This window comes from Hyaena hyaena, unplaced genomic scaffold (assembly GCF_003009895.1).
Source record: "Hyaena hyaena isolate Hyena2069 unplaced genomic scaffold, ASM300989v1 scaffold_12, whole genome shotgun sequence".
NCBI classification, from domain to species: Eukaryota; Metazoa; Chordata; class Mammalia; order Carnivora; family Hyaenidae; genus Hyaena; species Hyaena hyaena.
In genome coordinates this window covers 6,431,854-6,446,171 of record NW_024080644.1, presented here as the reverse complement: position 1 = coordinate 6,446,171, position 14,318 = coordinate 6,431,854, and the positions used below count along the sequence as shown (strand labels likewise).

Sequence of the window (14,318 nt, the reverse complement as noted above, 5' to 3'; positions counted from 1 at the left end):
GGAACAAAACATTGCTTTGCCATATGTGTTTGTGGGAAGTGGGAGATTTTAGCTTGTCATTTACATGGTTCTGGTGCAGAACAGCTTACACCTGAAGCTCATGCAGTCTCTCTTTCCTTCTCCATCTGGCTACTCATGGTTTTAGTAAACCAGGGAGTGGATTGGATAATAAGGGAGAAATAAAATAAGATAATAACCTGACTGATCTAAAAGTGTAGAATTCCTAGAATCTTATTTTCCATGGAAGTCCTTCAGATAGTTTGGGATTTTAGTTTTATATTTGTGCTTTTTTTTAGTGTTTATTTATTTTTGAGAGAGACAGAACATGAGTGAGGGAGGGACAGAGGAGAGGAAGACACAGAATGTGAAGCAGGCTCCAGGCTCTGAGCTGTCAGCAAAGAGCCCGATGTGGGGCTCTAACTCATGATCTGTGAGATCATGACCTGAGCTGAAGTTGGACACCGAACTGACTGAGACACCCAGGTGCCCCCGTGCTTTTATTATAGTACAAATAGTACAAATATGTCAGTGTAGCCACCACATTATAAACACAGGCATGCCACACTCCTACATAGCTATTCATGTACTCACAGAACTCTACGTGTGCTCGTACACTCTGCCTCCTCCTTATGTCACGTATATTAGGTATATATATGACTTGCTGATGTGAAACCATGCTCAGTCATTAAGAAAACCAATTTTAAGGAAATCAATTCAGGAGACACTATTGTGACAAATAATTCACTTGTTAGCAAAATACAGCGATGTGGTGAAATGTATTTTTGTTCTTTCCCACCCAGATTTTAGCAGTACAATATTTGTGGGACAAGGGGAATTATATAAATTAATATCACTATAATATTTAAACAGGCTTTTAGATACCGTAAGTTTATAATGGCAATTCATGGTACTCTTTTTTGTTACTTTCATATAGAAGTGTTGTTGTTTTTTTTTACTTCAGGAAATTATAAATTGCAAATCCCCATGTTATACATGGAAAGAAATCACTGTAAAGGTTAAAAATCCCTTCCATACTGCTGGAGACTTCAGGTAAGTTATTGTTTTCATATAATTTCATTACAATTAGTCATGTCCACACTTAAGGAGAAATTAGTAATTCTTTTCATCATGAACCATTCTGGGGGGAAACTTGGTGTTGATATTACACATATTACACAGTAAATATTATATGTTACACAGTAAATTTATGAGTATCATCATATAAAATAGAACAAAAAATGAAGATAAATCTATTTTTCTTGACATGCTGTTTGATCTATATAAAGCTAAAAGATTGATCATACCAAATGTTTGAATTCTCTCTACGAGCTTTCTGTTTGCTGAGATGTACTATTAATTTTAAAAAATTTATAATCATGGGGCGCCTGGCTGGCTCCGTCAGTAGAGCGTGCGACCCTTGATCTCCGGGTTGTGAGTTTGAGCGTACATCAGGTATAAAGATTACTTTAAAAAGTTATAATTAATAGACTTTTTAAAATTCCTAATCTTATTCCATCTGTTAATTTCAAAAAGTGAACTATTGATTCAAACAGAAAATGGATTTTTATTTAAGGCATCATGGTTAATGAAAACTGCACTTTAACCATGCATTTGTGTATCGGGAGATTTAATAACAACAACACAGATTTGAGATGAAAAGACAATAAAATGCTTAAATATTATTTAAGGTCACAATAGGCAAATATCTTTATGAACTTACATATTGAGGGAGAAGATGGTCTGTGATACCTCTGTCATGCTTCAGTTGTGCAGTTTCCGTCAGCTTTAGAGATCAGATCCTCAACAATACTTGTGTTGACAGTAGAAGTTGTATGTATGCTTATTATTTTAGTATTTCGTAGTTTCCAGTTTTTCAATTACTGTGTATCTAGGCTTTTGGTAATTTATTATTAATAATCATTTCTTGTTGACAAAACAATTTCTTTTTGTTAAGACGATTATTGGTGAAGGGCGTCTGGGTAGCTCAGTCAGGTAAGCTTCCCACTCTTGATTTCAGCTCAGGTTAAGGTCTCATGGTTGTAAGATTGAACCCTGCATGTGACTGCACTAGCAGTGTGAAGACTGCTTGGGATTCTCACTCTCCCTCTCCCCTGCTCACACTCTCTCTCTTGCTCTCTCTCAAAAGAAAGAAACAAAAAAAACCATTATTGGTGAATTTATGGTTCCTGTGTTCATGTGAGGGAGAGTCTTATTTACTGTGATTTTATTAAAGAGTTATATCAGAATACAAGAAACAAAAAATGTCAGAAAATATAACATTAATCCAATATTAAGATATGCCCTTAAATGAACCAAATGACTGTTCTTCAGAAGACATCAAGATTAAACATAATTAGTCTTACATTCTACTGGTAGAGCTGAAAGGAAATCTTAAAGTTCCAGGAATTGCTAGATGATTACAGTTGTATGTTTTTCAAAAAATTGTAATATTTTATTGTTACTCTATGGTTTATCTGAGATTGAATTAAAATAGTTGCTTCTTATGAGAGGTGAATGGTTTGGTAAAAGACAAGATTGTTAATTGGGGAATTTTGACTCCTTCCACCTTCGTATGAATGTGGCCCTCAAACTTAGGCAATGGGCATATAAATGCAGACATCCACTAGTGGGGGAAGGGGCAGAGCAAAAGAGGGAGAGAGGATCTGAAGCAGGCTCTGTGCTGATAGCAGAAAGCCCCATGCAGGGGTCACACTCATATACGTGAGAGTATGACCTGAGCCAAAGTCAGATGCTTAACCACTTGAGCCACCCAGGTGCCCCATGAACTCAAACTTTTAAAACCAGTTACAAAAGTTATTAAGTCAGTATTTTACAGTAGGCATGTATTTTAACATTTTAAAATAATGCATTACAAAAGAAAGGAAATTTAATTGCCACTTAATTCTTATGGCATCTTTTTTTATATTATAAACATAACAGTAAGTGACCGACTTTTTAATGTTATACTTTTTAAAATTTTATTTGAATCCAAGTTAGTTAACATACAGTGTATTCATAATTTAAGGAGTAGAATTTAGTGATCCATCACTTATATATAACACTCAGTGCTCATCACAAGTGCTCTCCTCAATGCCGTCATCCATTTAGCCCCACCCAACACCCCTCCAGCAACCCTCAGTTTGTTCTCTGTATTTAAGAGTCTTTTATGGTTTGTGTCTCTCTGTTTTTGTTTTATTTTGCCTCCCTTTCCCCTATGTTCATCTGTTTTGTTTCTTAAATACCACATATGAATGAAATCATATGATATTTGTCTTTCTTTGACTGACTTCTTTCGCTTAGCATTAAACTCTCTAGCTTCCATCCACATTGTTGCAAATGGCAAGATTTCATTCTTTTTGACTGGCAGGTAATATATGTTACACTTAAACAACCAGAATTTAATTATTAACAATCTAGTATGAAACATAACTTACAATAAAATGAAATTTTCCATGTTTTCCTCAAAATTATATGCACTCTAATGACCATATTTGATCATTTTTTAAGCAAAATTATCATTACTTTTAACCAAAATGGCAACCCTACCTAGATTTAACAGAGACAGGACTCACCCACGTGCCTCTGTCTACCAGATTAGTAGTTCTCAAATTCCTCCTTTGTAGAATGCAACTATTTCTTGCTATATAATAATTTTATATGTGGTAAGATTTGATTTGGTAGTATTTTCTTGAAGTTTTTACACTTACAATCATAGGATTTAATGGTGTAATACCCTTTTCTCGTGATGACTTTGTTTTTTCTGGCATTAATATTAGCTTCTGAGAATTATTTGGGAAATGATCCTTTTTTAAAAAATATTTTAATGTTCATTCATTTTTGAGAGACAGAAAGAGACTGAGTATGAATGAGGGAGGGGCAGAGAGAGGGAGACACAGACTCAGAAGCAGGCTCCAGGCTCTCACCTGTCAGTACAGAGCCTGATGTAGGGCTTGAAACCATGAATGGTGAGATCATGACCTGAACTGAAGTCAGATGCTTAACTGAATGAGCCACCAGGTGCCCTGGGAAACCATCCTTTCTATTCTATTTTCTGGAAGAATTTATGGAGGATTGGTATTAATTCTTTTAATCTTCAGTAGAACTCACAACTGAAGCCATCTGTGTCCAAGCTTTGTTTTGTGGGAACTTTATTTCATTACTAGTTCCACCTCTATTTGTTATGGGTCTAATTAGAATATTCTATTTCTCATTAAATCAATTTTGATAGTTTGTGCCATTCTAGGAATTTGTGCATTTCCTCCAAATAATAAATTTGTTGGCATAGAAGTTTTCATAATATTCTCTTATATAATCCCTTTTTTCGTAGAAGGTCAATAGTCATGACCCTTCTTCCATCCCTTATTTTAATAATTTGATCTTCTTTTCTTTATTCTTGATCAATGTAGGTAAATGTTTATCAGTGTTAGTGATCTTTTCAAAGAACCTTTTTTTCTGGTTTCCTTGATATCTTCTTGTTTGTTGAGGTAGGATTGATAAACAACAGAAAGAAACCTGCGTATGTTTACTGTATACAGTTTGATGAGTTGGGACACATATATACAGCCATAATACTATCACCACAGTTAAGGCAATAAACATATCCATCATCACCTCCAAAACTTTCCTTGTGTTACGTTCTTTTTTTTTCTCTTTTTTAATGGTAAGAATACTTGACATGAGAATTTCCCTTTTAGTACACAGTACAGTATTATTAAATCTGTTGTATATCATATCTCTAGTACTTATTCATCTTGCATCACTGAAACTGTATATCACACCTCCCCTTTCTATCCTAGTCCCAAATCCTGGGAACCACTATTCTGTTCTTTGCTTTTTGAGTTTGACCATTTTAGACACCTCATATAAATGGAATCATACAGGGTTTGTCCTTCTGAGACTAGGTTATTTCACTTAGCATAGTGACTTAGGCTGGTGTTTTTTATTTCATGTGGTTTTGAATTAAATTCTAGAATCCTTTTATTTCAGCCTGAAAGACCCTCATTAGTATTTCTTGTAGGGCAGGTATGCTAGTAATGAACTTTTCGGTTTTTATTTGTCATTTGTTCCTTCATTTTAGAAGAACAGTTTTCTTCTATATGCCATTCTTTTTTTTTAAATGTTTTATTTTATTTTTGAGAGAGAGGGTGAAAGCAGAGGAGGGGAGAGGGCGTTGGAGACACAGAATCTAAAGCAGGCTCTAGGCTCTGAGCTGTCAGCACAGAGCCCGGCACAGGGCTTGAATTCACGAACATGTGAGATCATGACCTGAGCTGAAGTTGGATGCTTTAACTGACTGAGCCACCCAAGCGCGTCTGTATATTCTCTTCTTTATTGGCATTGTTCTCTCAGCTCACTGACTCTATCACCACATTACCTTCTGTCCTAAAGGGTTTCAGATGGGAATTCACCTGTTAATTTTACTGAGGAACAATGTAGGCATTGAGTCAGTTTTGTCTTGCTGCTTACCATGTCTTGGCTCATTAACCTTTTGACTCTTATTTTCTAGTTTTAGATTGCCTTGGATTTATCCTGAATAAATTTATACTTCTTGGATGTGAAAAGTAACATTTCTCATCAAATTTGGGAATGGAATTTTTCATCATTTATCTCTTCACATTTTCTTTCTGCCTCTTTCCTATCTTTTCCGTGTTCTGATTAGGCTTAGGTTTTTGTGTGATGGTGTTTCACCGTTTTCTGAGGCTAATTTTCCTTCATTATTTTCTCTTTTTATTCTTTAGAGCTAATCATTTCATCTGGCCCATTTTTAGGTACTCTAGGTCTTTTGCCACTGCAAACCTGCTCTGAGCTCCTCTAATTATTTTTTAATTTCAGACATTGTACTTTTTAAGTCCAAAATTTATAATTGGTTCTTTTGAAAAATTTTATTAGTATTCTTTATTTGGTGGGACATCATTGTCTCCCACAGACAGGGTTGAAGATCTTTCATGGCCTCTGGGGATCTAGAAAGCTACTTGAACCCCTCATATAGGACTCTCGTTCCCCAGATGTTCCTCTGCTCTTTGGGCAAACTCTTGTTTGATCCAACTGCTGTAGGAACCTCAGGTACAATTGCTACTGATTTTCAACTAACATCCTGAGTATTGTTGCTTTCCTTTGAGTCAGGTCAATAAAGACAACACCTTGTTAACTGATTTTCTTCCAGTGAGCTGTGAGATGCATAAAAAAGTAGCAATGCTCAAGGGTGGAACTTTTTTTTCGAAGAGCTCCAATCTCAGTCTGTCCCCTCATGTTACTGCCTCCCCGTTTTTACAACTATCTTGGTGGCAAGGCTGATGGTTTTCAAGGCTATTGCCAAGCAGTGGTGAGGAAGATGGGAGTTATAACATGAAAGTTACAAGGCCACAGACTCTGCTGTTCTTACTAAGGTGTGACAGTCTTTCTTGAATAAACACTACTCAGATTGTTGCTAGCCTTTCAAGAATTTACCAGAGTTGTGAAAAAGTTCATTTTTACCATCTTTTCCAGTGTTTCTGTTTCTTATATAGAGAAGTGAATATATGGTGCTTCCCACTCTGCCATTCCTTGCCTTTCTTTTTCTGGTAGCCTGGTTTTATTATTTGAGAAATGGTTTTTGTTTTAGATCACACTCTTGCTTCTCAAAGTATGGTCCTTGAATCAGCAAAATCAACATCACCTGGGAGTTTGGACAAATAGAATCTCAGGCCCACTCCAACCATGAGAGGCAGAATCTGGATTTAACAACATTGCCAGATGATTTGTTTATACATTAATGTTAGAGCACTGCTGATCTAAATCAAGATTGCTCAAAGTTTAATCCATAGATAAGCTGTTTAAAAGGCATCTGGAAAGCTTGGTTTTTTATTAATTAAAAAAATTTTTTAATGTGTTTTGTTGTTTTTTTTTTTTTAAATTTCTGAGAGAGAGAGAGAGATACAGCGTGAGCAGGGGAGGGTCAGAGAGAGAGGGAGACACAGAGTCTGAAGCAGGCTCCAGGCTCTGAGCTAGCTGTCAGCAGGCTTGAACCCACGAACCATGAGATCATGACCTGAGCCTAAGTCAGATGCTTAACTGACTGAGCCACCCAGGCATCCCTGGAGAGCTTGTTTTAAATGGAGGTTCCTAGAACCCATGCCAGACTTGACTAAGTCATAATTCATGCCCATAGAAGCTTGGGAATCTGCATTTTGAACAAACACTGCAAATGAGTGTAATACACATTTAAGTGTGGGAACTACCATTCAGAAGCTGCACTAATCACATAAGGTTTTTTTTCCCCTCCACTGTAATGGCAGTTTTTATTTCATTTTTCAGTTAATATTTATATTTTATGGAGGACATCTTCATTGTAATTAAGCAGGGGCTTTTTAAATGCTATTTTATCTCAAAATGGCACATGCACACTGTATGAAAAGTTCAATATTTATGTTACTGGTTTAGTCATTTTATTTGTGTGTAAAATTGTGTTATCTTTGTGACACTTTTTTACACAGAAAAAATTATGACCAAAATAAATTGCCCTGATGATTCACCTTGGATTTATAGAAATATAAAGAAACATTATAAATTTTTTTCTGCCTCATAATATAATGAGATTTAAATGAGAATGTAGTGCCTTAATTTAAATTAAAATTACTCTCTCGAGAGGAATTCTTCCTACTTTTGCTTAACTATAACTTTAAAATGATATAAGCCAGTCTGGTAGTATGATAGATGTCTTATATATAGCTCATAGTTAACAGTCTGCTACAGTTAATTTTGTCTATTTAAAAAAGGTTTAGTATTTAATATGAGTGTAATTTCTTATAACCCTTGTATAAAGCTCTCAGAACTACCAACCTAAAGTAAAAGGACAGAAAGTGATGTTAACCTTGTCAGTAAGCAAGAATTCTGGTTCCCTTTAAGAGTCCTTCTAGCTGGACTAAGTATCACATTGACATGAAACGTATTAACAGGAGAAAATCAAATTTAATAGTGGAAATATGGGGAATCCACCCAGACATGAAAATTCCAAGGACAGGCAAAATAAGGTATATATGTCATCCTGAACGAAGAAGAAGGGGACAGGGGTCAGGGATTTTAGAGGAAAAGAAGGTACCTCACAGGTTAAGAAGGGCAGATGATTGGTAATTAGACATTTGTCCTGCCATACAAGATGGGTCACTCAGATAAAATTTATTTCTAATAATAAGGCTTATTCTGGGGAAGACCCCCCAGTTTAGATTCTACTGTATAGTTAAAGGAGAGGCAAAAGTTTCTTTTGAGTCCAAAAGGTCTTGATTGTATTAAGCTTAAAATAATCTGCTTGCCAAAGTGGCACATTCTGGGAGTGGGAGCTGTCCTGACCCCTTCAACATTGAAACAGTAGAATGTATGAATGTATTAAATTTTTTTTGTATGCAGTTGTATGTGTGTTTGTGTTTTATTGCTAAAATTTTTGATTAATTTTATTGATCTATTTTTATTGTAAATTTCATATTATGAGATAACTTACATAATAAAGCTTTATTTTGATGAATAGTTGGGAGGGAAGAAATTTTTCCTGATCTTCAAGACCTTTCTAGCTGAACTAAGAATCCAATTGCCATGAGATAGAGTAACAGGAGAAAATCAAATTTAGTTTCTTACATAAGGGGAATTCACACACACATAAAATTCTAAGGACAATGTGGCAACAAGAGGCTTACATGAGCTAAGGAGACGGATGGGGTGTGAGGATACAAAGGAGAAGACCATTAGCAAGAAGGTGAGAGGAGATGTCTGGAAAACAAAGGTTGTCCTATTTAGATAAATTTTTTTAAAATATTTTTTTTAATGTTTTATTTATTTCTGAGAGAGAAAGGGAGAGAGTGTGTGAGCAGGGGAGGGCCAGAGAGAGAGGGAAATGCAGAATATGAAACAGGCTCCAGGCTCTACGCTGGCAGTCAGCACAGAGCCCGACGCGGGGCTCGAACCCACGTACCGTGAGATCATGACCTGAGCCGAAGTTGGACACTTAACCAACTGAGCCACCCAGGCACCCCTATTTAGATAAATTTCTTAGGTAGAGAGGAATCTCTGTTAATAGTTCTTTTTCTCTATAGAATCTCTCTTGCAATGTAAATTTAGTAAGCTGAGAGGAAGGTGAAGAGGTAAGCCTACATCTGCTGGGCTTTGATTGATTTTAACTCAAAATAATCTTCACACCAAAGTGGCCCATCCTGGTGTGTGGCCTGTAGTTGTCCCCTACAAAATCAAGTTTGAATAAATGTGTTCTTAATATTTTACAGATTCTCTTCAACCCTACAGATAGAATTAGGCATTCTTGACATGACTCTTCATGACATCTTTGACACACAGCGAGAGGATCATTTCCACCCTATCTACCACTATAATATGGGCAACCTAAGGCAGAGTGGATAACTGATTCACGTTTCTATTACCAGCATCTAGTCCCACATCTAACATAAAATGGAGTCTCCATAATTGTTTCTTGAATGAATGAGCATTATCTTATAAGTAGGACTGAATTGCTACGTAATTCCCGAAGATGGCATAATTACTAATGCACTGATTAACTAGATATCCTCATCTCATTTCCAGTCCTGAAAGAAACATTTCTCCTATTTGGAAATAAGATTAGAAATGATGAAATGTATACAACTCTGACAATACATTGAGACCAGGATGTGATTCCATTTTGTTTGTGGAATATAATATGAGAAGTCATTTGTATTCTAAAGTTCCTTGCTATGAGAATTAGATACTGCCTTTCCATATAATAGAATATTATTTTTTACATATTTCAATTCCAGATCTTTCCTTCTTTTTTAAAGTGATGTCTAGGGGCGCCTGGGTGGCTCAGTCGGTTAAGCATCTGACTTCTGCTCAGGTCATGATCTCCCAGTTCGTGAGTCTGAGCCCCACGTCGGGCTCTGTGCCGACAGACAGCTCACAGCTTGGAGCCTGCTTCAGATTCTGTGCCTCCCTCTCTCTCTGACCCTCCCCTGCTCACACTGTCTCTCTCTCTCTCTCTCTCTTTCTCTCTCTCAGAAATAAATAAAACATTAAAAAAAAAAAAAAAGTGATCTCTACACCCAGTGTGAGGCTCGAACTCACAGCCCTGAGATCAAGAGTTGCATGCTCTAACAACTAAGCTAGTAAGGCTCAGTTGCCCTGAGGATCAGGATCAGGTGCCCTGATCTTTCCCTTTTTTAAATATTTATGTTTTGAGATGCAAAATGAGAACATGTGGATTTTTTGAACAATAATTTATTCTGATTCTAATTATATTTTATAAATGAAGGAAATATCTTTAAAGAATGTTTTGTGGTCATTTGAATTTTGTTATAATAAAATTCAAAATAAGTCTTTTTTTCCCCATTTATTTTAGTGTCACGTTGGTGGAATCATCAACATTTATCTCTTTGCCATCTCAATTAACTGAATCTGGACAACTCATTAACCACACAAATAATGGGTAAATATGAATATATTTTATGCTCTGAGAATTCTGAGAAATTAGCTTTCAACTAAACTTGTTATATAATCATACAGTAGTTTTCATTTATTTGAAATATTTATATTATACGTAACTTATTCACAGTTAATTCTATTCTCTTATGTGTTACTAGACTACATGAAAATTAAATCAATATGTACTTGATTAAATACAGTGGATTCTCATTATTTGTAGTTGTTATGTTCTACAAAATTGTGGAACTGAGGAAATATTACTCTAGAAGAAATCCTAAATCCTAAAAATAAGCCATGCTGGCAGATTCTGTTTTCTTCACATGGAGAAAGTGAGGTTCAGAAGTGTTTAAGTGACTTGCATGAGGCTGACCCACTAACACATGCCGGCATATTGATTCACACCCTGTCCACCTGGTCCCAGAGCTGGATGGAGCTTCTTGAATGTTTGTATTTCTGTCCTGCCTCCTACATCTCCGTCCTCTGGTCATTTATGTGAAAGCTAAAGCAGAACAAGGTCCAGTGTCACTTTGTTTGACCTTAACTGGGAACTTGCATGACCACTGAATGGAACTTTTTGCCACTCTACACATGTCCCCAAACAGCAGGGGAAGCTCCATGAATATGGATTTGAGGGTTACAAATCACTTTTAGGGGGGAGACAGATTTGCAAATAACCATAATTTGTAGATGATGAGGATCGACTATTTAAGCTTTCACCTACATTCTGAAGTCTGTATTTAGTTTAGAAAGAAACTTTAACTTTGGAATAGAGAAGTAGAATTCTTAAAAGTTAGATTGTTTTATATTTCTTACCTGTTTTAAACTATAGAATAACTAATGTGAAATAGAATAAAAGCCATGTTGCCAAGGTTAAAGAAAGTTCGACCAAAAGAAAAGAATGCAAATATGTATTAGTGAAATGTATACATCTGTCGATTCCTGTGTTGTTAGTTCATTTTATATCTTTGTCTCTGTGTATTCCTTGACCACAGTGTCATCCTTTTCAATGCCAAAACATGTCAGGATTTGGCAATTTTGATACCATCGGAATAACCAGTGTTAATGTGATTTGTGCAAATCTTGCTAAGATTAAAATGAGTGTAGTTTTTTTCCAAAAATGAATTGTATTTAAGCCGTTAATTTCATGAGATTATAAGGATTTAGTTTATCATGTTTGATTTCTTCATTTGCTGTTCTGTGAGAAAAATTGTTAAAGAAGAAACCATTTTTGTCTCACTGCATTTGCTTTATTGAATGCTAATTACATGCTTAACTAAGGCATTCTAAGTCTTCCTTTTACATTTGCTTTACTGAATAATAAAATATGAATTAATACCTTGAGCAATAAAACATCATTACAGATACCATATGAATTGTAGTACAATTCCATAGTATTTTAGGCATTTTATGTTAATTTCTTTGGAGTCTAAAACGCTGGTATTGCCACAGATGCTTCAGTAAATAGTTCTAAGTTTTTATCTTTTCAGTCCCTTGCTTCTTGACTAAGCAGCTCTTTGGCATCATAGATTTTACCTGAATGGCTTGAAATAATTTCCCCACATTAACCACAAATAATTTATAGTATAACACGTTCAAGTGGAGTCAGATCGCATAGCAATGGTATAGGTGTCTCTGAACCTAAGTAACTCAAATTTGGATCAGTTTAATGAATAGTAAAACTGAGTTCCCCTTTCTTAATTTGGAGCGCAGTATAGGAAATCTGTATCCCAAATTTTAACGTAATTTTTCTTCATATAATATTCTGGAATGTTTTGATTAGGTCCAAAGTTCCATGATTATTGAAGCTATAGGTAAAGACATCATTTTTATGTTATGCTTCTCAATTCTAAACCAAAAAGTAATGAACAAGTATTAAGACATTTATAATTTAATATTTTCTGGAAAGGACACTTTACAAACACTCCTCCAAAATAATCACCCACTCAGAATGAAGTACAGCTTCAGAAGTGTATCTATTGTGATCTCAAACATTATTAATCATTCTTTCTCATATAGTCTCTTCCATTCATATTTATAATACTTTACTTTCATAGTTCCTTGCTCAAGGTTTCCTGTCATAAAATTCACATAAAAATATAGTGACATTGAGTATTGGTCAGCGAGAACACAATACAGCGTAGAGTAGTTCGGTTTCTGTAGATTAACTCTCAAAGAATGATTCAGAGACTTTTGTTCAAACAACTGAGGATTTCCTCCTATGCACTTCTGTGAAGATTGTCAATCAGGTCAAAGGTCAGAGTGACTTACAAAGGCAAAGGCTATCATTTTTCAAGGAAAAGAGATGGACCTTGGTTTGTCCATTTGGCCTCAGCTAAATCCTGAGCCCCAAATCCGCATGTTGGGCTGAAATAGAACAGTCTCAGGTTTATCCCACAGGCTATTTTTCTACCAGTTCTGAAGAGATTTATTAGAAACACAATACGGTTCCTTCTTTTGGGGTCCTGAATGCTTACTCTATAACACCTCTAGGATCCCATCCATGTAGAAGGCAAGTCGTTATTTGCTTTCTCAAGGATCAGCTAAAGTATCCAGAAGCCTAACAATCCAATCCACTTTATAGGTAGCAGAAAGGAGGAAGCACAATAAGAGTGCCTTTTCTTTCTCAGGGAAGCTTCCCAGAAATAGCACACAGCATTTCTGATTATAGACAGTTGGCCAAATCTAGCTGGAAGTTAGATTGAGAAACCATCCTTCTCTACATACACATCAAAAATAAAATGAGCTTTTTGGGGCACCTGGGTGGTCACTTGATTAAGCCTGTTACTCTTGGTTTTGGCTCAGGTCATAACCCCGGGGTTTGTGAGTACAAACTCCACATCGGGCTCTGTTGGCAGTGCAGAGCCTTCTTGGGATTCTCTCTCTCCCTCTCTCGGCCCCTCCCCCACTCGTGCTGTCTCTGACTCTCTGTCAAAATAAATAAACCTTAAAATAAAATAAAAAATAAAATGAGGTTGGTCAGTGAGCAGGAAAGGGCCCATGAATATTGGGATAGGCAACCAACAACCTCCACCATGAGGGAACACAAAAAAAGAGTTTTATTTCAAACAGCACAGAAGTATCTAGTATTTCATCATTCTGGCTTCACTGGCATAATGTGGCCTTTTGATCTTTAAATATGTCTTAATAAAATAATACTTAGTAATGTTACATATCCTGTTTTCTTTAAAGCTCTCTTTAATGTTTGTCTTGAATAGATTTCCAGATTCAAATAAAATTTAAGGACATCCATTTTGAATCATGACCAGAATGGAAGTCTGAAGTAGTACCCCTATGATTAATAACTTTTGTAATATACCATGCAGTAAGCATTATCTCAATAAAACCCACTCTCATCTCTAGATCTAATCAGCAAGAGAACAAGAAAAAGGTTAAAAAATGGGGGAGAAGAAGGGGAAAAATAGTGGGGGGGAGGAAGGGAGGCAAACCATGAGAGACTCTTGAAGGCCGAGAACAAACTGAGGGCAGATGGGGTTGGGGGAAGGGAAGGGGGGTGATGGGCATGGAGGAGGGCACTTGTGGGGATGAGCACTAGGTGTTATAGGAAACCAACTTGACAATAAACTATTTTAAAAAAATAAAAATAAAAAATCAATTAAAAAAAGAAAAAGGTTAAAAAAAATACTCCATAATCGTTTTTAATTTTTTAGTAAAAATTTTTTAATGTTTATTTAGTTTTGAGAGAGAGAGATAGAGCACAGGCAGGGGAGGGGCAGAAAGAGGGGGAGACAGAGAATCAGAAGTGGGCTCCAGACTGAGCTGTCAGCACAGAGCTCAGTGCAGGGCTCAAACTCACAAACCGTGAGATCATGACCTGAGCCAAAGTTGGAATCTTAACCAACTGAGCCACCCAGGTGCTTCAGTAA

At 36.1% G+C, this 14,318-nt stretch overlaps 1 protein-coding gene across 1 annotated transcript in view; it reads left to right on the top strand.

Annotated features, from left to right (window-relative positions):
- CFAP47 (cilia and flagella associated protein 47) overlaps positions 1-14,318 on the top strand; it is a 500,885-nt gene that overhangs the window by 238,849 nt on the left and 247,718 nt on the right. The window contains exons 39-40 of the mRNA XM_039256279.1: positions 962-1,050; positions 10,352-10,438. Coding sequence (XP_039112210.1) covers positions 962-1,050; positions 10,352-10,438 — 176 coding nt within the window. The remainder of the gene's footprint in view (positions 1-961; positions 1,051-10,351; positions 10,439-14,318) is intronic.